The 13,217-nt window shown below is 39.4% G+C and overlaps 1 protein-coding gene across 4 annotated transcripts in view; it reads right to left on the reverse strand.

The window, feature by feature from the left end:
• Window positions 1–11,914, reverse strand: part of YAF2 (YY1 associated factor 2) — a 75,922-nt gene extending 64,008 nt beyond the window's left edge. For 2 of the 4 annotated variants that reach the window (XR_006959710.1, XR_006959709.1), the window contains exons 1-3: window positions 11,724–11,914; window positions 11,163–11,288; window positions 9,172–9,549 (exon numbers count right to left, since the gene is read on the reverse strand). Coding sequence is in view for 2 of the 4 variants with exons in the window: in XM_047065076.1 (XP_046921032.1) it covers window positions 11,163–11,288; window positions 11,724–11,749 (152 nt within the window). In the remaining 2 variants the exon portion in view is untranslated. The remainder of the gene's footprint in view (window positions 1–9,171; window positions 9,550–11,162; window positions 11,289–11,723) is intronic. The other 2 variants (XM_047065076.1, XM_047065077.1) reach the window with 2 other exon arrangements.
• Window positions 11,915–13,217: the final 1,303 nt, after the last annotated feature.

The following is a 13,217-nucleotide window of genomic DNA, read 5'->3' on the forward strand; positions in this document are numbered from 1 at the left end:
ACAAATAGAAAAGATCTCACCTAGCAGATTGCTCTGTTTTACCTGGCAGTTCTCAGTATAGCAACAAGAACTGAGCTGAAAATCCCAAACAAGAAGGATTTGCAAACAATGGTGGCCTCAACCTATTTCAAAAGTTTTAATACCAATATTTCTACCCCAAACCTCTTAAGACCTTTCCTACGAAGACAATCTTATCCCTCTATTATCAAGGTTTCAAGTAATAAAAACTCACCAGTCTCAGGAAATTACTAAACCTCATGGAAGCTCTTAAAAGGTTCCTTCCGGGGCGCCTGGGTGGCGCAGTCGGTTAAGCGTCCGACTTCAGCCAGGTCACGATCTCGCGGTCCGTGAGTTCGAGCCCCGCGTCAGGCTCTGGGCTGATGGCTCAGAGCCTGGAGCCTGTTTCCGATTCTGTGTCTCCCTCTCTCTCTGCCCCTCCCCCGTTCATGCTCTGTCTCTCTCTGTCCCAAAAATAAATAAACGTTGAAAAAAAAAAAAAATTAAAAAAAAAAAAAAAAACAGAAAAAAAAGGTTCCTTCCAACTCTAAAATTCCAGGTAATTCTGTAATTTCCCATAATAAACAATACTGCAAAATGGACTGCCTACTCAATCTTCTGAAACAGATTATCAATCACAGATCATATAACAAACGGTAGAGATTTTAACATGCATGAAAGCCAATAAACAAAGCATTGTAGATATTTAGTAAATATTCGTTAAATCAAATCACAATGTATTTTACATACTTGCAATACCCTAAAATTACAAACTATCAAAGATAAAGGAAAATGTGTCTTAAAAAAATCTCAAACACGTTTCATTAAATCCTTGAATGAAAACTTGATGTCCCACAAAATGCTAATCTTTCTACCAAAATATACTGGCTCTCTAACACCTCAGAAGAAAAGAAGAATAAGCAAAGAAATCTTTCACTCAAATAGTACAGTTTTATAAACTTCATTATCTGAGACAAAAGAATGAAAAGATCAACCAGCAGTCAACCTGGATTTCAATCTAGGCTCTAACACTAAATCTGTGATTGGATGACCATCTTGGCCTCCTCATGTAGGGTGGTTTGATGAACAAATGTAAAGATATATAGGAAAGCATTCTGAACACAGAAAATTAGTATATGAATGATAAATAATTCAAAGATACTGCTTTTACTGAAACCACCAATAATAACAAAATTAATTTTGTAGCAATATGTTATAAATATTCTTTCAAACATATATTTTAACAGTAATGGCCACCATGCAATGATCATTTACTATGTGTAAGCCACTGTGATAAGGCTTTACAAAAATTAACTCATTTAATCTTCTCAACAATGCTTTAAAAAAAAAAAAAAATACCCAAGTAGCATACTGAAGATCACTGCCAATATAATCAGTAATATAGTTGAATAAACAGATGTTAAATTCAGTAATGCAGTCCCATTATAAAATTATTTTATTCTCAAAAAAATTGTTTCTGGTATTATTACATATATATAAATTTAATAACCTGTACCATCCTATGTAAACTTCTCAAAGGCAAATAATTTTAGTCCTCTGAAACCTTACTTCAATTATATAACAACTATCGTCTGAAAAACAGCAGTTTCTTTTAAAAATATACATTATTTATACACGCATACACATAGACATATACACAGAGAAAAGGGGAGGGTTTTACTTAGCAGTGACATGGCAGTTTCATTTGGCTGAAATTTCTTGAGAAAACTAACCAAACTAGAAATTGGCCATGATGTTAGAACACACTTTACCAAAAGTGCTTGACTAGTAATGACTACACCATTAACTGATTTCATTCTTGATTTGAGCATAGGACTTCTCCAAAAAGTAGGACTATACTGGAAAATTAATTGTACATTCCTTCTTCTGTTTACTCATTAGCAAATATCATTTATCTATCTTTGCTAGAATTCAAACCCTCACAGGCTGGAATTGGGTCTCATCTATAATTCTACAATCCTAGCATAATTCCTGGCATATGGTATATGTTCATTAAGCATATACCGAATTCTAGAATTTTGTTCACTACCATTTATTTCTGATACTTCAAACATGTACACATGTGGGTTCTTCTCCAAATAATGACTTCTACAACCTGTATCAAAATTCCAACTTCTTCAAAGCTTATAGAGTTTAAAAAAAACAAACCAATAACTTTTCCTTTCTAATACGTATATTCCTCTTTCAACAAACTTTCATTGGACACCCATTACTTCCCAGGCACTTTGTCAAGCATCTTTGAAAAAGGTAATGAAAAGCTCCCATTTCCCTTAAGAAACTCAAGGGAGTTTCTTGATAACAAGAGAGTAAATGCATACAGGTAGCAGAATTACCATATGCTAAATGATATAACAAAGGTAAGCATCACAAACTGAGGCACCATTTAGATTCTAAAACCAGAAAACAGCTACTCTCACGACTTTAAACAGTTATTCATCATCTGGAATATTCATCCTCTGAGAAAGAATACTCAGCTTCGTGAAAAAGACACAAATCAACCCCGGATTTATGAGGAAATGCTGAAGCTAGATGAAGATCACAATCAGAGGTATGCACAAAAGACACACGAAGGAAGGCATGTTTGAGATTGGTCAAGGAGAATGTCACAGCCAACAGATACACAAACTAGGTTTGGAAGAATAAGCAGTTAACCAGGTAGGCGAAATGATAACAGAATTGTAGAAAAATATCAGCAACTACCCGTTAGTCTGACTCCAAACAACTGGAAATAGACAACTGGAAGCACAAGATGAGGGAAAATTCCATTATTTCTTTAATGTCTGCCTAATTTCTATAGTTGTATAGGTGTCTAATAATGTATATAATTGATCTATCTTTAAAGAAGTTCATAGACAAAACAATACTATCTCAACCATAAAGTAAAAATTAGCTCCATATTAATTATAATTAAATTTAATTTGTTCCATTAATTGTACCAGTAAATTCAAATAAATGCAAAATCTGAATTCTAAACTATTTTTCAATTAAACAATCTCAAATACCACAAATCTATGTTTAGTATATTCTAGTTTTTGATCGACCCTCAATGTCAACTAACTTTAAAAACCACTCAAAAGAGAACTTAAATATATTTCATTATATGCTGTACTTTTTCTTGATTTTAGTTTACTTTAGTCAAGAAATAATTCTCATTTGGGGCACCTGGGTGGCTCAGTCAGTTAGGTGTCCAACTTCAGCTCAGGTCATAATCTCTGAGTCTGTGAGTTCGAGCCTGGCGTCAGGCTCTGTGCTGACAGCTCAGAGCCTGGAGCCTGCTTTGGATTCTGTGTCTCCCTCTCTCTCTCTGCCCCTCTCCTGCTCACGCTCTGTCTCTCTCTGTCTTTCAAAAACAAATAAATGTTAAAAAAAAAAATTTTTTTTTAAAAAGAATTCTCATTTTTAGTTATACCATGCAAATTTCAATAATCTGAATAAATAAGACCTAAATAAGTGGTAGTGAGATAACAAACAACCCTCCAAAGTTGTACTGTAAAAACGCCAAGGTATAATATAATGTAAGGTACATTATCATTCTTGAAATATGAAACTAATATATTGTTACATGTCAATTAAAAATGATAAAGCTAAAAATGCTTCAAAATTGAGGGGCAAATTATAATTTTACTTGCACACATACATGTTTTTAAGTATAAGACAAGAACAAACATAATAAAAAATATGAGATGCACAAAATTCTTTATGTTCTTAATTTTCAAAATAACTACATATTTTGTTATAACATTACTATATTATAAAATTATTTCCGTGTTTAAAGGCAAAGAAAGGTACGAAGACTCAGGGGTCACTTATCTCAGTTACTAATCTAACTGTAATAACTGTGCTTTTAATCAAGTAACAGCTTCAAAATACAAAACAAAACTGTGAAAAAATTTTTAAAAATTAATGCTAAAATATGTACCTACAAATTATGGACAAAATAGTCTGATAATATTTTTACAAGCATAGGCTTAAAAGTTTTGGGGGATGGGATGCCTGGGTGGCTCATTCAGTTAAGCGTCTGACTTTAGCTCAGGTCATGATCTCACGTTTGAACCCCCCACGTCAGACTCTGTGCTGACAGTGCCAAGCCTGCTTGGGATTCTTTCTCTCTCCCTCTCTCTCTGCCCCTCCCCTGAATGCACACTTGTTCTACATACGACTCTTGATCTCTGGGTCATGAGTTCAAGCCCCATGTTTGGGTGTAGAAGTTACTTAAAGTAAAAAAAGAAACTTAAAAAAAAGTTATTAAGGGCACCTGGGTGGCTCAGTCAATTAAGCATCCAACTCTTGATATCGGCTCAGGTCCTGATCTCATGGTCATGAGATTGAGCCCTGCAACAGGCCTGTACTGAGAAGCCTGCTTGGGATTCATTCTCTTTCTTTCTCTCTCTCTCTCTCTCTCTCTCCCCCCTCTCCAAAATAAAAAAACTTAAATTTTTTAAAAAATTATTGGAAAAGTGATGCCAGTTGTTAAACAGCAATAGTAAAATTTAAAGGAATGTTAGCTGAAAAAGTTTAAATGCCTAAAATGTTCCAAATACTTTACTGGCTTTGGAGGATACAACAAAGGGTATGACTGCCCAGAAGGGTAGATAAACACGTAGACAATACTACCACAATATGATGATTTTCTAGAGATAATTACATATGCATTTACATAGACAGACTGAACAATAAAATAGTTGGGATGAGGAGGTTATAATCCCAGAGGATTTCTCCCAGAGGGTTTAAGAAGCACCATCTGATGAAAATACTTAAGTGCTGATGCAGCATAAGATTGGTTGGGATACGCAGCAGGAAATGAAGCTAGAAAAGCACATCAATGACAGATATTACAACCTTGTATACCAAGCTCGGGAGCTCAACCTTTATTCAATAAACAGGACTTTATTCACTGGAGAGGTCTTAATTTTTATGTTTTAAAAAACATACTGAAATAATGTTAGCAGCATTAGGGAGAACACACCAATCTGTCATAATTCATGAGAGAAAAGACATGGGCTTCTAAACTACAGTGACATAAACTGGAAAAAGGACAGATTTTAGAGACAATTCAAAGACTGGACATGAAGAACGACGAGGAGTTAGATCAAAGTTGAGACAATGATAGTTTCTGGCTTAGATTCCAGAAAGGGCATGCCACATACAAAGTAAAGTATATAGAGAAGAAGCCAGGTTTCAGTAGGCAGAAATTGATTTCAAAGATGTACAAGAAAAACCAGAGAAAAAATGTGTTAGAGACATCAAAAAGGGAGAATTTCAATTAAAAAAAAAAAAAAGGCTACCAACATCAAATACTATGGAGGTGACATGGAAAGAAAAGATTAGGCCACTGAGTTTAACAAGTAGGTCACTAGGTTATCAGAGAGATCTTACTCAACAAAGGAGAAATGAACGGAAAAGAATGCCTGCTGAAGTAAATCTGTGGGATGTGGAAACCCATGCTAGTAAAACCTTACACCAGCAGTTCATAAACTTTTTGGTCTCTGGCTCTCTTATCCTCTCAAAGTTAAAAGAGCTTTTGTTTATGTAAGTCTTACCTAGCAAGAAATAAATTGCTATATTAGAAATAAAAACAGCTAAAATTTAAATGTATGTTAGTTCATTTAAAAAAATAAAGCAGATCACATTTTCATATAAATACTTTTAAAACCTGTATTTTTCAAATCAAAAGTAATTTTGTGTGAAGAGTAGCACTTGCATATTTTTGCAAAACCTCTAATATCTGGCTTAACAGAAGACATCTGGATCGTCATATCTACTTCTGCATTCAATTTGTTGCAGTATGTTGGTTTTAGTTCAAGAATATGAAGGAAATGTGGACTCCCACAAATACATAATTGAAAAGGGAGGAGTAGTTTAATATTAATAGCCTTTTCAGATAATTATATTCTTCTTTGATACTACATAAAAACACAAGTAGTTATTTCTCAAAGGTTAGTTGCATGTGATATCTAAAACTATATCAACAAAGTTTTCAGAGTAGTTCTTTAAAATCCATTGGTTTCTTTTGTACTTTAAATGGATTATCTATGCATGGTTTTGTAACACCACACATTGGTTATCTGAATATACTAGTTCACTGACTTACACAGATCTTCCAAACATCAACAAATTTCATGATAAATTATCAGAAGTTACATTCGTTAGTATCACCACCTGATTTCATCCTTAAAGTACTGGGATCAACAGTGGTTACATGTTTTCAAAAATTCTAATTTTGGGGCGCCTGGGTGGCGCAGTCGGTTAAGCTCCGACGTCAGCTCAGGTCACGATCTCGCCGTCCGTGAGTTCGAGCCCCGCGTCTGGCTCTGGGCTGATGGCTCAGAGCCTGGAGCCTGCTTCCGATTCTGTGTCTCCCTCTCTCTCTGCCCCTCCCCCGCTCATGCTCTGTCTCTCTCTGTCTCAAAAATAAATAAACGAAAAAAAAAAAAAAATTAAAAAAAAAAAAAATTCTAATTTTCACTTGAAAGCTCAATTTTTATCATTGGCAACAAACACTATCAATTGTCTTCCTTGAAGTGACAAACTCACTGTGTTCATTTTCGAGAAAATAGATGCTACATATCCAAGTCTGAATAACCACAGTTTGCCAAGCATTCTTTCAAGTAAAAACGATCCTCCATGAAAAAAGCAGCTAGCTCTGCTTGCAAATTAAATAACTACACAAATGCTTTCCCTTGAATCAACCAATGTACTCTAAGTATGCACCAGAAGGGCTTTACTTTACTTCCCAGTTCATCAAATACGTTAAAAAAGACATGAGACTTCCTAAAATTCGTAACTTTTACTGCTTCATCAAGGGAATATATGCTTAAGTGAAACTGGCATTGTTTTTACTTCACACGCATGGTAGTGAAGATTACGATGAATACAGATAGCAACTTGGTGCCACTGCTTTGATTCATGCTAAGAGCCCAGCAGTTTTACCCATCCTTGCCTCTGCACCACCACCACAAGGGTTAATACAGAAAAAAAGACAAATAACATCTTAATATGACTGTGAAAATAGTTTGGACCTCACAGAGTCCCTTAAAGGGTCTCAGGGACCCCCCCAGGGTTATTCAGATCACACTCTGAAAACCACTACTCTAAATTATCCAAACACTAATCACTTTAAGAATTTCCTTGTAAACAATGAAGCCCCTTGAGTACTCTAACCCAAGATATAAGGAGGAAAACCAACCAACCAACCTCCTAGAATAAGGAGTCTCTCTGAACAAGAACTCAGTGGTAGCTGGAAAGGCTCCTCAGACAGGTAGGGAGGCTTGGGAACTCTGAATTTCTGAAAAATGAACTGACTTTTATGGTCCTCAATTTTTTTCTCCCATTCCTACACCAAGAGTAGTAGAATCTGTGACAAATTTCAAATTAGAAGACAGAAAGCAAATATGACAATAATACTGAAAAGATTTTTATCAGATAATTGGGGTTTATTTTAGATTTCTTCAGAATATAAATCATAGCAATTTACTTCCATTTTATAGAAGCTGAAATAATTAATCTTTTTAATAACAGTCAGATCCTGACCATATTACTGCGTTCAGAAATACCTAGCGCAGCCCTTGTATAAAATGAGACACTCAGTAAACACTGCTGAACATCAAAGTAGTTGAAATGAGTTAAGAACACAGGTCACCAGAAACCTAGTACAACTCTTTCTTCTTTCTAAAATCTTTTTCATTGTTCCATAAGATAACATCTCTCAAAAACATTAAGAGAGCTATTACAACTTATCCTGAGAAAATATAACATTACCTGTTATACTTTAAATTCTACCTAAAAGTTTGCTATGGACTTGGGTGTTTTATATGCTTTCGTTTAGGTCACACTTCAAAATCAAAACAAATAGCTCTATCATTCTCATTTTTTAGTATGTGCCACCTGAGTTAGGCAGTGATTTCCATTCCTATATGAAGTGGCAAGAAGATACTACTCTAACTCAATCATCATACACTGACTGCACTACCCTTAACACACTATACTAAATATTTCACTTTCTCTGATGCTTTAGATGGGTTCTTAATTTCTTAAAGTTTCTTAGGTTTATATGTGAGACACTTATTGCCTTATAAGTACTTGATGATGAAGATACAAAGATGAAGGAGACTGTTTAGTGCCTTTCATAGTAATTTGTCACCACAACTTTCTCTTTTTTAAATGTTTCCTGTCAGTTTGGCATTTATCACTGCTTCTCTCACAAAAGTACAATGCAGAAAACTTCAAGTGCTTGAACTATCTAGTTATTTAGATTCTGGATAAAAAAAAGAGATTTATCAAATTTAAACTAATTAAGGTCAGCAAGCACAAAACCGAAATCCAAACACAGAAATGGCATAAATTTAAAGACTATAACTGATCAAAATTTAGGAACTAAAGCTACTTCATATCGTTTCATTTTAAACTACTACTATGATTATAACCTCATTTCACTGCATAGTTATTCTGCAGAAAAACGTGACCTACCAAGGATATAGCCAAAGACATTGGGTCTTCTGTTGAAATATAAAAGATTTGAACTCAGAATCTTAAAAGATAAAATTGTCAGTAAAGACTCTGGAGGGAGACCATGGGCTCCGCCTTCTCTGGAGGTTTAAAAAAAAAAAGACTTTTCAAATGTCTGGAATGCCTTAGACTTGGCCTCATATTTGGCGACTTCGAGACAGAATCAGTTCAAAGGTCAGTCTGACCCAAGCAATTCAAGTCCCGTAGGTCAGTCACGCAGACAAGTCATTAGCAAACTGCATCTTCAGCTCTGCTGCTATCCAGTCCCTGCTTTGATAATCGCCAACCTTACCCCTGAAATTACTCTAAGTGCTAATTAACATGTCAGTTGTAGAGAATTATTTCTTCCAACTCCTGAAACTTCTGCTTCTCTCTAGTGTTCTGCAACCCTTTAATCCTGTTTTTCTAACATTACCAGAGAGGGAAGTATTTTGTGGTGCAATCAATATCTGCCCTATTAACAATTCCCTGTTCCACTGTTCTATCCAAACAGGGCTTCCACTCTGAATTTCAGAAAGTGGTTGGAAAATAACAGGTAACAGAGAAATTAGAGCTCTTAGATTTAATTTAGGGCCAAAATCAAAAGAGAAGATACAATTCAGAGAGAGGAAGGAAGAAGCTGAGAGGGTCGTAGTGTAGAACACTTACTTTTAGGAACAGAGTGTCCCTTAGACTTCTGGTGAGTTGCCCAGAGCCTCTTCAGTTTCAATCCAAATGACAATGCTTCTCTGAGTCCTCCTCAAGTAATGTTTCCACCACTAAAAATTGGATCTACAAGAGCTCAGATGTACTGGTAAAAAATATCAGGGGCCCCCTTGTGGGCCTCAAGCCTCTTTTAAACTAGGCCCACTTCTCTGTCCTGGGCCAACTCCCCTGCGCACTATATTCCTTCTTCTTCCAGGTGCCAGGTATTCAGCCTGTTTCTTCTCTTCTGAGCTGCCACCACCTACTCTATTTCTCAGGGTTCCTCTAACCCCAAGACTGGCTGTGGAGTAGGACAACAGCTTCCCCCCTTCCTTGCTGTCCCTGCAAATAAACATATAGGCTCTTCTAGTTTCAGTATTTTTTCTAATGGCTACAAGAAAAGAGAGGGAACAACAAAAAGCAACAATATCGGACCAGAGATTAAGATTATAATAAATGTCTCCACTTTAAAGTTCCTGCCTCCAAAAACCACATTTTCTAAAAACTGCTTGAGTGCTTTAAGAAGTACAAAGCATTGACACAGATATACAAATATATATTCTAAACCAAATCCAACCTGATACAAAGACATAAAGATACTCTGCTTTTCAAATACTTAAATCACGGGTCCAAAACTTGTTGCCACATTTACTTTAGCAAGTAAGTGCTTTTTTACTTTTCAGAATGGTCTGTTATATCCCCTTGAATTTAGATGTTTGAAAGTTTGCTTTTTAAAGGATATCATGAAAAATGCTCAATACATTTTATCCAATGTAAATGACAATATACAAAACGCATATTATGATTCACAGAAAGACATGTCAGAAGCAGCTAGCTTCACAAAGCAAATCATAAACTTTTAAGTTATTGCCAACTATCTCTGTCTCTACATTTTAAAATTTTAGTAAGTTGTTATAAATGGCATTCAAAAATCTAGTATCTAATTTTCAGAAATTTAACTTCTACAGAATACATAAATCTAATGTCACTATAGAGGTCTTCTTTAAAACAACAGTATATCACATTAGTATACTTATACTCTTGTGATAATTTAGTTTCTAACAGACTTTGTAATATCAAAATACATGGTATCTAAATATTAGGCTATAACTCACATGATCATAATAAATTCAAAGACTATCTTGCTACAAAGGCAAAGGAACTCTAAGTGTTGGCAGATCAACAATGTCAGACTTTGAATTTCCTGTATGAGTTTCTTTATCCACTTAATTCACTTAAGTGGTTTTTTGAAAGACTGAGTTATTATACTGTAAGACTACAATAAAATAAAGACTGAAAATAGGCAGCGATCATATTATCTCATTTGTAGAGTCTAATAGATTGCCATTTAATCAAACTAAAAATATTCAGATACTTTCAGTAAAAATGTGTCCCTGTGACTGGGCTCACCTCCAACTATTTATAAAATATTAGAGAATTATACTAAACAAAACCTTGATCTAACCTTTCCAGACTCTAAATAAAAAAGGAAGTTTAACCTATTGTGTATTCTATAATCAGATACTTTTTTTTTTTTGAGGAATGAAATTAAATTCCATCTTTTGCTCCTACAGAGGATTTCATGGCTTTTCTTTGATTCCAACACACTAACACAACAATGCAGCCAACATTAATATACCCAGACTAGGCGGGGGGGGGGGGGGGGTGGGCATTACACCCAGCGATACGAATTAAATCGCAGTTGCTAATGCCTCCCTTAAATAATTTATTCTCTTTGGCAGCATATAACGTTACAGCCTCTTCAATTACCCCTCACCGCAAACCATAGCAAGGGTCGCAATCAATCTGACCCAATTCCTATAGCGGCCACCACCTCAGTCTCGCCTCCTCCCGCGGGGTCTGCGAGTGTCACGCGAGGGGTCGGCAGCCGCAGGGGCGTCCTCTGCGCCGCAACCCGGGCGCCCCACGGCGCGCGGGGCAGGCCCGGGACTCACCGGGTGGAGGTGCCCTTCCGCACATCGCACATCATGCACTTGAAGGCCTCGGCGCTGTTCCGGAAGGTGCAGACGCTACAGTCCCAGTAACCCTCATCCGAGGACGGCTTCGGCTGCCGCTTCGGCCTGCAGGACACAACCCGGACACGACGCGGCGCGGGGTCACCAGCAGGCCGCGCCCGGCGCCCGGGCCCCGCGGCCGCCCCCGCCCCGCCCCCCGCCCCAATTCCGCGACCCCCGCCCCGCGGGCCCCCGGCGCGCCGCGCTCCAGCTAGGAGTGGGAGGGGAGTCAGGAAGGGGGAGGGCGCGGGCGCGGCCGCAGTCGTCGTCGCCGCCGCCTCTCTGACACCCCGGGCTGCCGCTCCGGCCGCCGCCATCGCGGCTCCATTGTGGGGCGGCCGGCGCCGGCCCCTCACGCGGCAGTGCTCGCGCAGCAGCGGCGCCAGCGCCGCCCCCGTTCTGGCCCCGCTGCCCGGGCGGCGAGCGAGACGGCCGCCCGAAGCCCGGCGCGAGGGCCCCGCCGCCTGCACAGTCCGGGCCCGGGGGCCCGGGCGCTGTTACCTGGTGGGGCTCTTCTTGTCTCCCATGGCTTGGCTACAGATGCACGCGGAGAGTCGCCGCCGCGGCCGCTCTGTTTGTCAATAAGGAGGATAATAAGCCGGGCGGAAGCGGGCGGGGGAGGAGGGAGGAGGGGGCGGGGAAGGCCGCACCGCCGAGCTCCGGAGCCGCCGCCGGATCCCACGCAGCCTCCAGCTGTCGGGGAAACTCCTGCCTGGGTGCACGTGACCCGAGCCGGCCAACCAGCAGCGGCGCCGGAGACTTCAAACGCGGCCAGCGCGGCCCAGCACCCGCGGCGAGTTCGCGGGCGGGCGGCGTGGGGGTGGTCGCTGCAGCCTCGGGCGCCGCCGCCTCTCCGCTCGGCTCTCCGCGCTTCCCTTCCGCATCCTAGGCTGGCGGTGGCTGCCACGCGCTGCAGGGCCCCTCTGACAGGGGGATGCTCAGTCATCCCGCGGGACGTGTGCTCCCGGGTGGAGCCGGCGTTGGGAGGTCAGCCCGGTTCGGGAGCAGTGCCCGGCCGCGGTCTCCAGGTAGAACCGCTTTCCCGGCCTCGACCGTCCTTGACTGCTCAGGCTCAGCTCGAGAGACACCTGGGGGAAGGCGGGAACCAATATTGAGCGCCATTGCTAGGTGCCTTAAAATACTAATTTTCTGTACGCAAATCTCTACCAAGTAGGTACTGTCGCCCTTAATTTAGAGGAAACGAAACCGAGGCTCAAGAGAGGGTAGGTGACTTCCTCTGTATTATATAATTAGAGGATGACAAAGCCAGGAGGAATTTAACCCTGGTTTTAATTCCGAATGCACTCTTTTGGCCTCCCAGGACTCAACAGTAGCCGCTTAAAACAAAACAATTCATAAGCCCTTTTCTTTTTTCGATAACGAGTTTACATAGTCCCTGAATGTTGTCTGTTGAGTAAGAAACGAACACTTTTCCACCAAGTCTCGTTTCCTCGACACACTAGATGCCCTCATCTCGTACTAGACTCTAGCAACAGCATCTATCTGGTTTCCTAAACTCCAGCCCCACTTCCCCAATCGATTCAGTAGTCCACAACCAGATACGAAATAAAATACTGATAATATTAGGCCACCACTCTGATCAAGTACCTTGCTAAGGCTCTCAGACTCCATAGCTTGGCATTCAAGGATTTCCACTCTTTCTCCCTACCTCCTCATCCTACTTCCTATCAGAAAAGCGGCCTCCTGGCAAAGACAGCAGATAAAATTAATTTATTTGTTCCTTCACCCACATGGCTTACTTCCGCATAAAATACTTTCCTCTTCTGTTTCTACCCAATCTTTCTAGGTTCACAGCAAGTCCAAATTCCTGTAAAATAATAACCTCAATAACTGAAAGAATGTTAAGGTACTCAACATTAACATATTAAAGAAATAGTAATGTCAAAATTCCCAGTTCCCAGCCTACTTTCCCTGTTCCTTCACTAATGGATCTTGGAAATTGTAGTTAATTTCTGTAATTTTCAACTTCTCCAT

Source organism: Lynx rufus, unplaced genomic scaffold, assembly GCF_022079265.1.
Source record: "Lynx rufus isolate CCGP_SWC_20201006 ecotype Redwood Valley unplaced genomic scaffold, mLynRuf1.p SCAF_7, whole genome shotgun sequence".
NCBI lineage: Eukaryota > Metazoa > Chordata > Mammalia > Carnivora > Felidae > Lynx > Lynx rufus.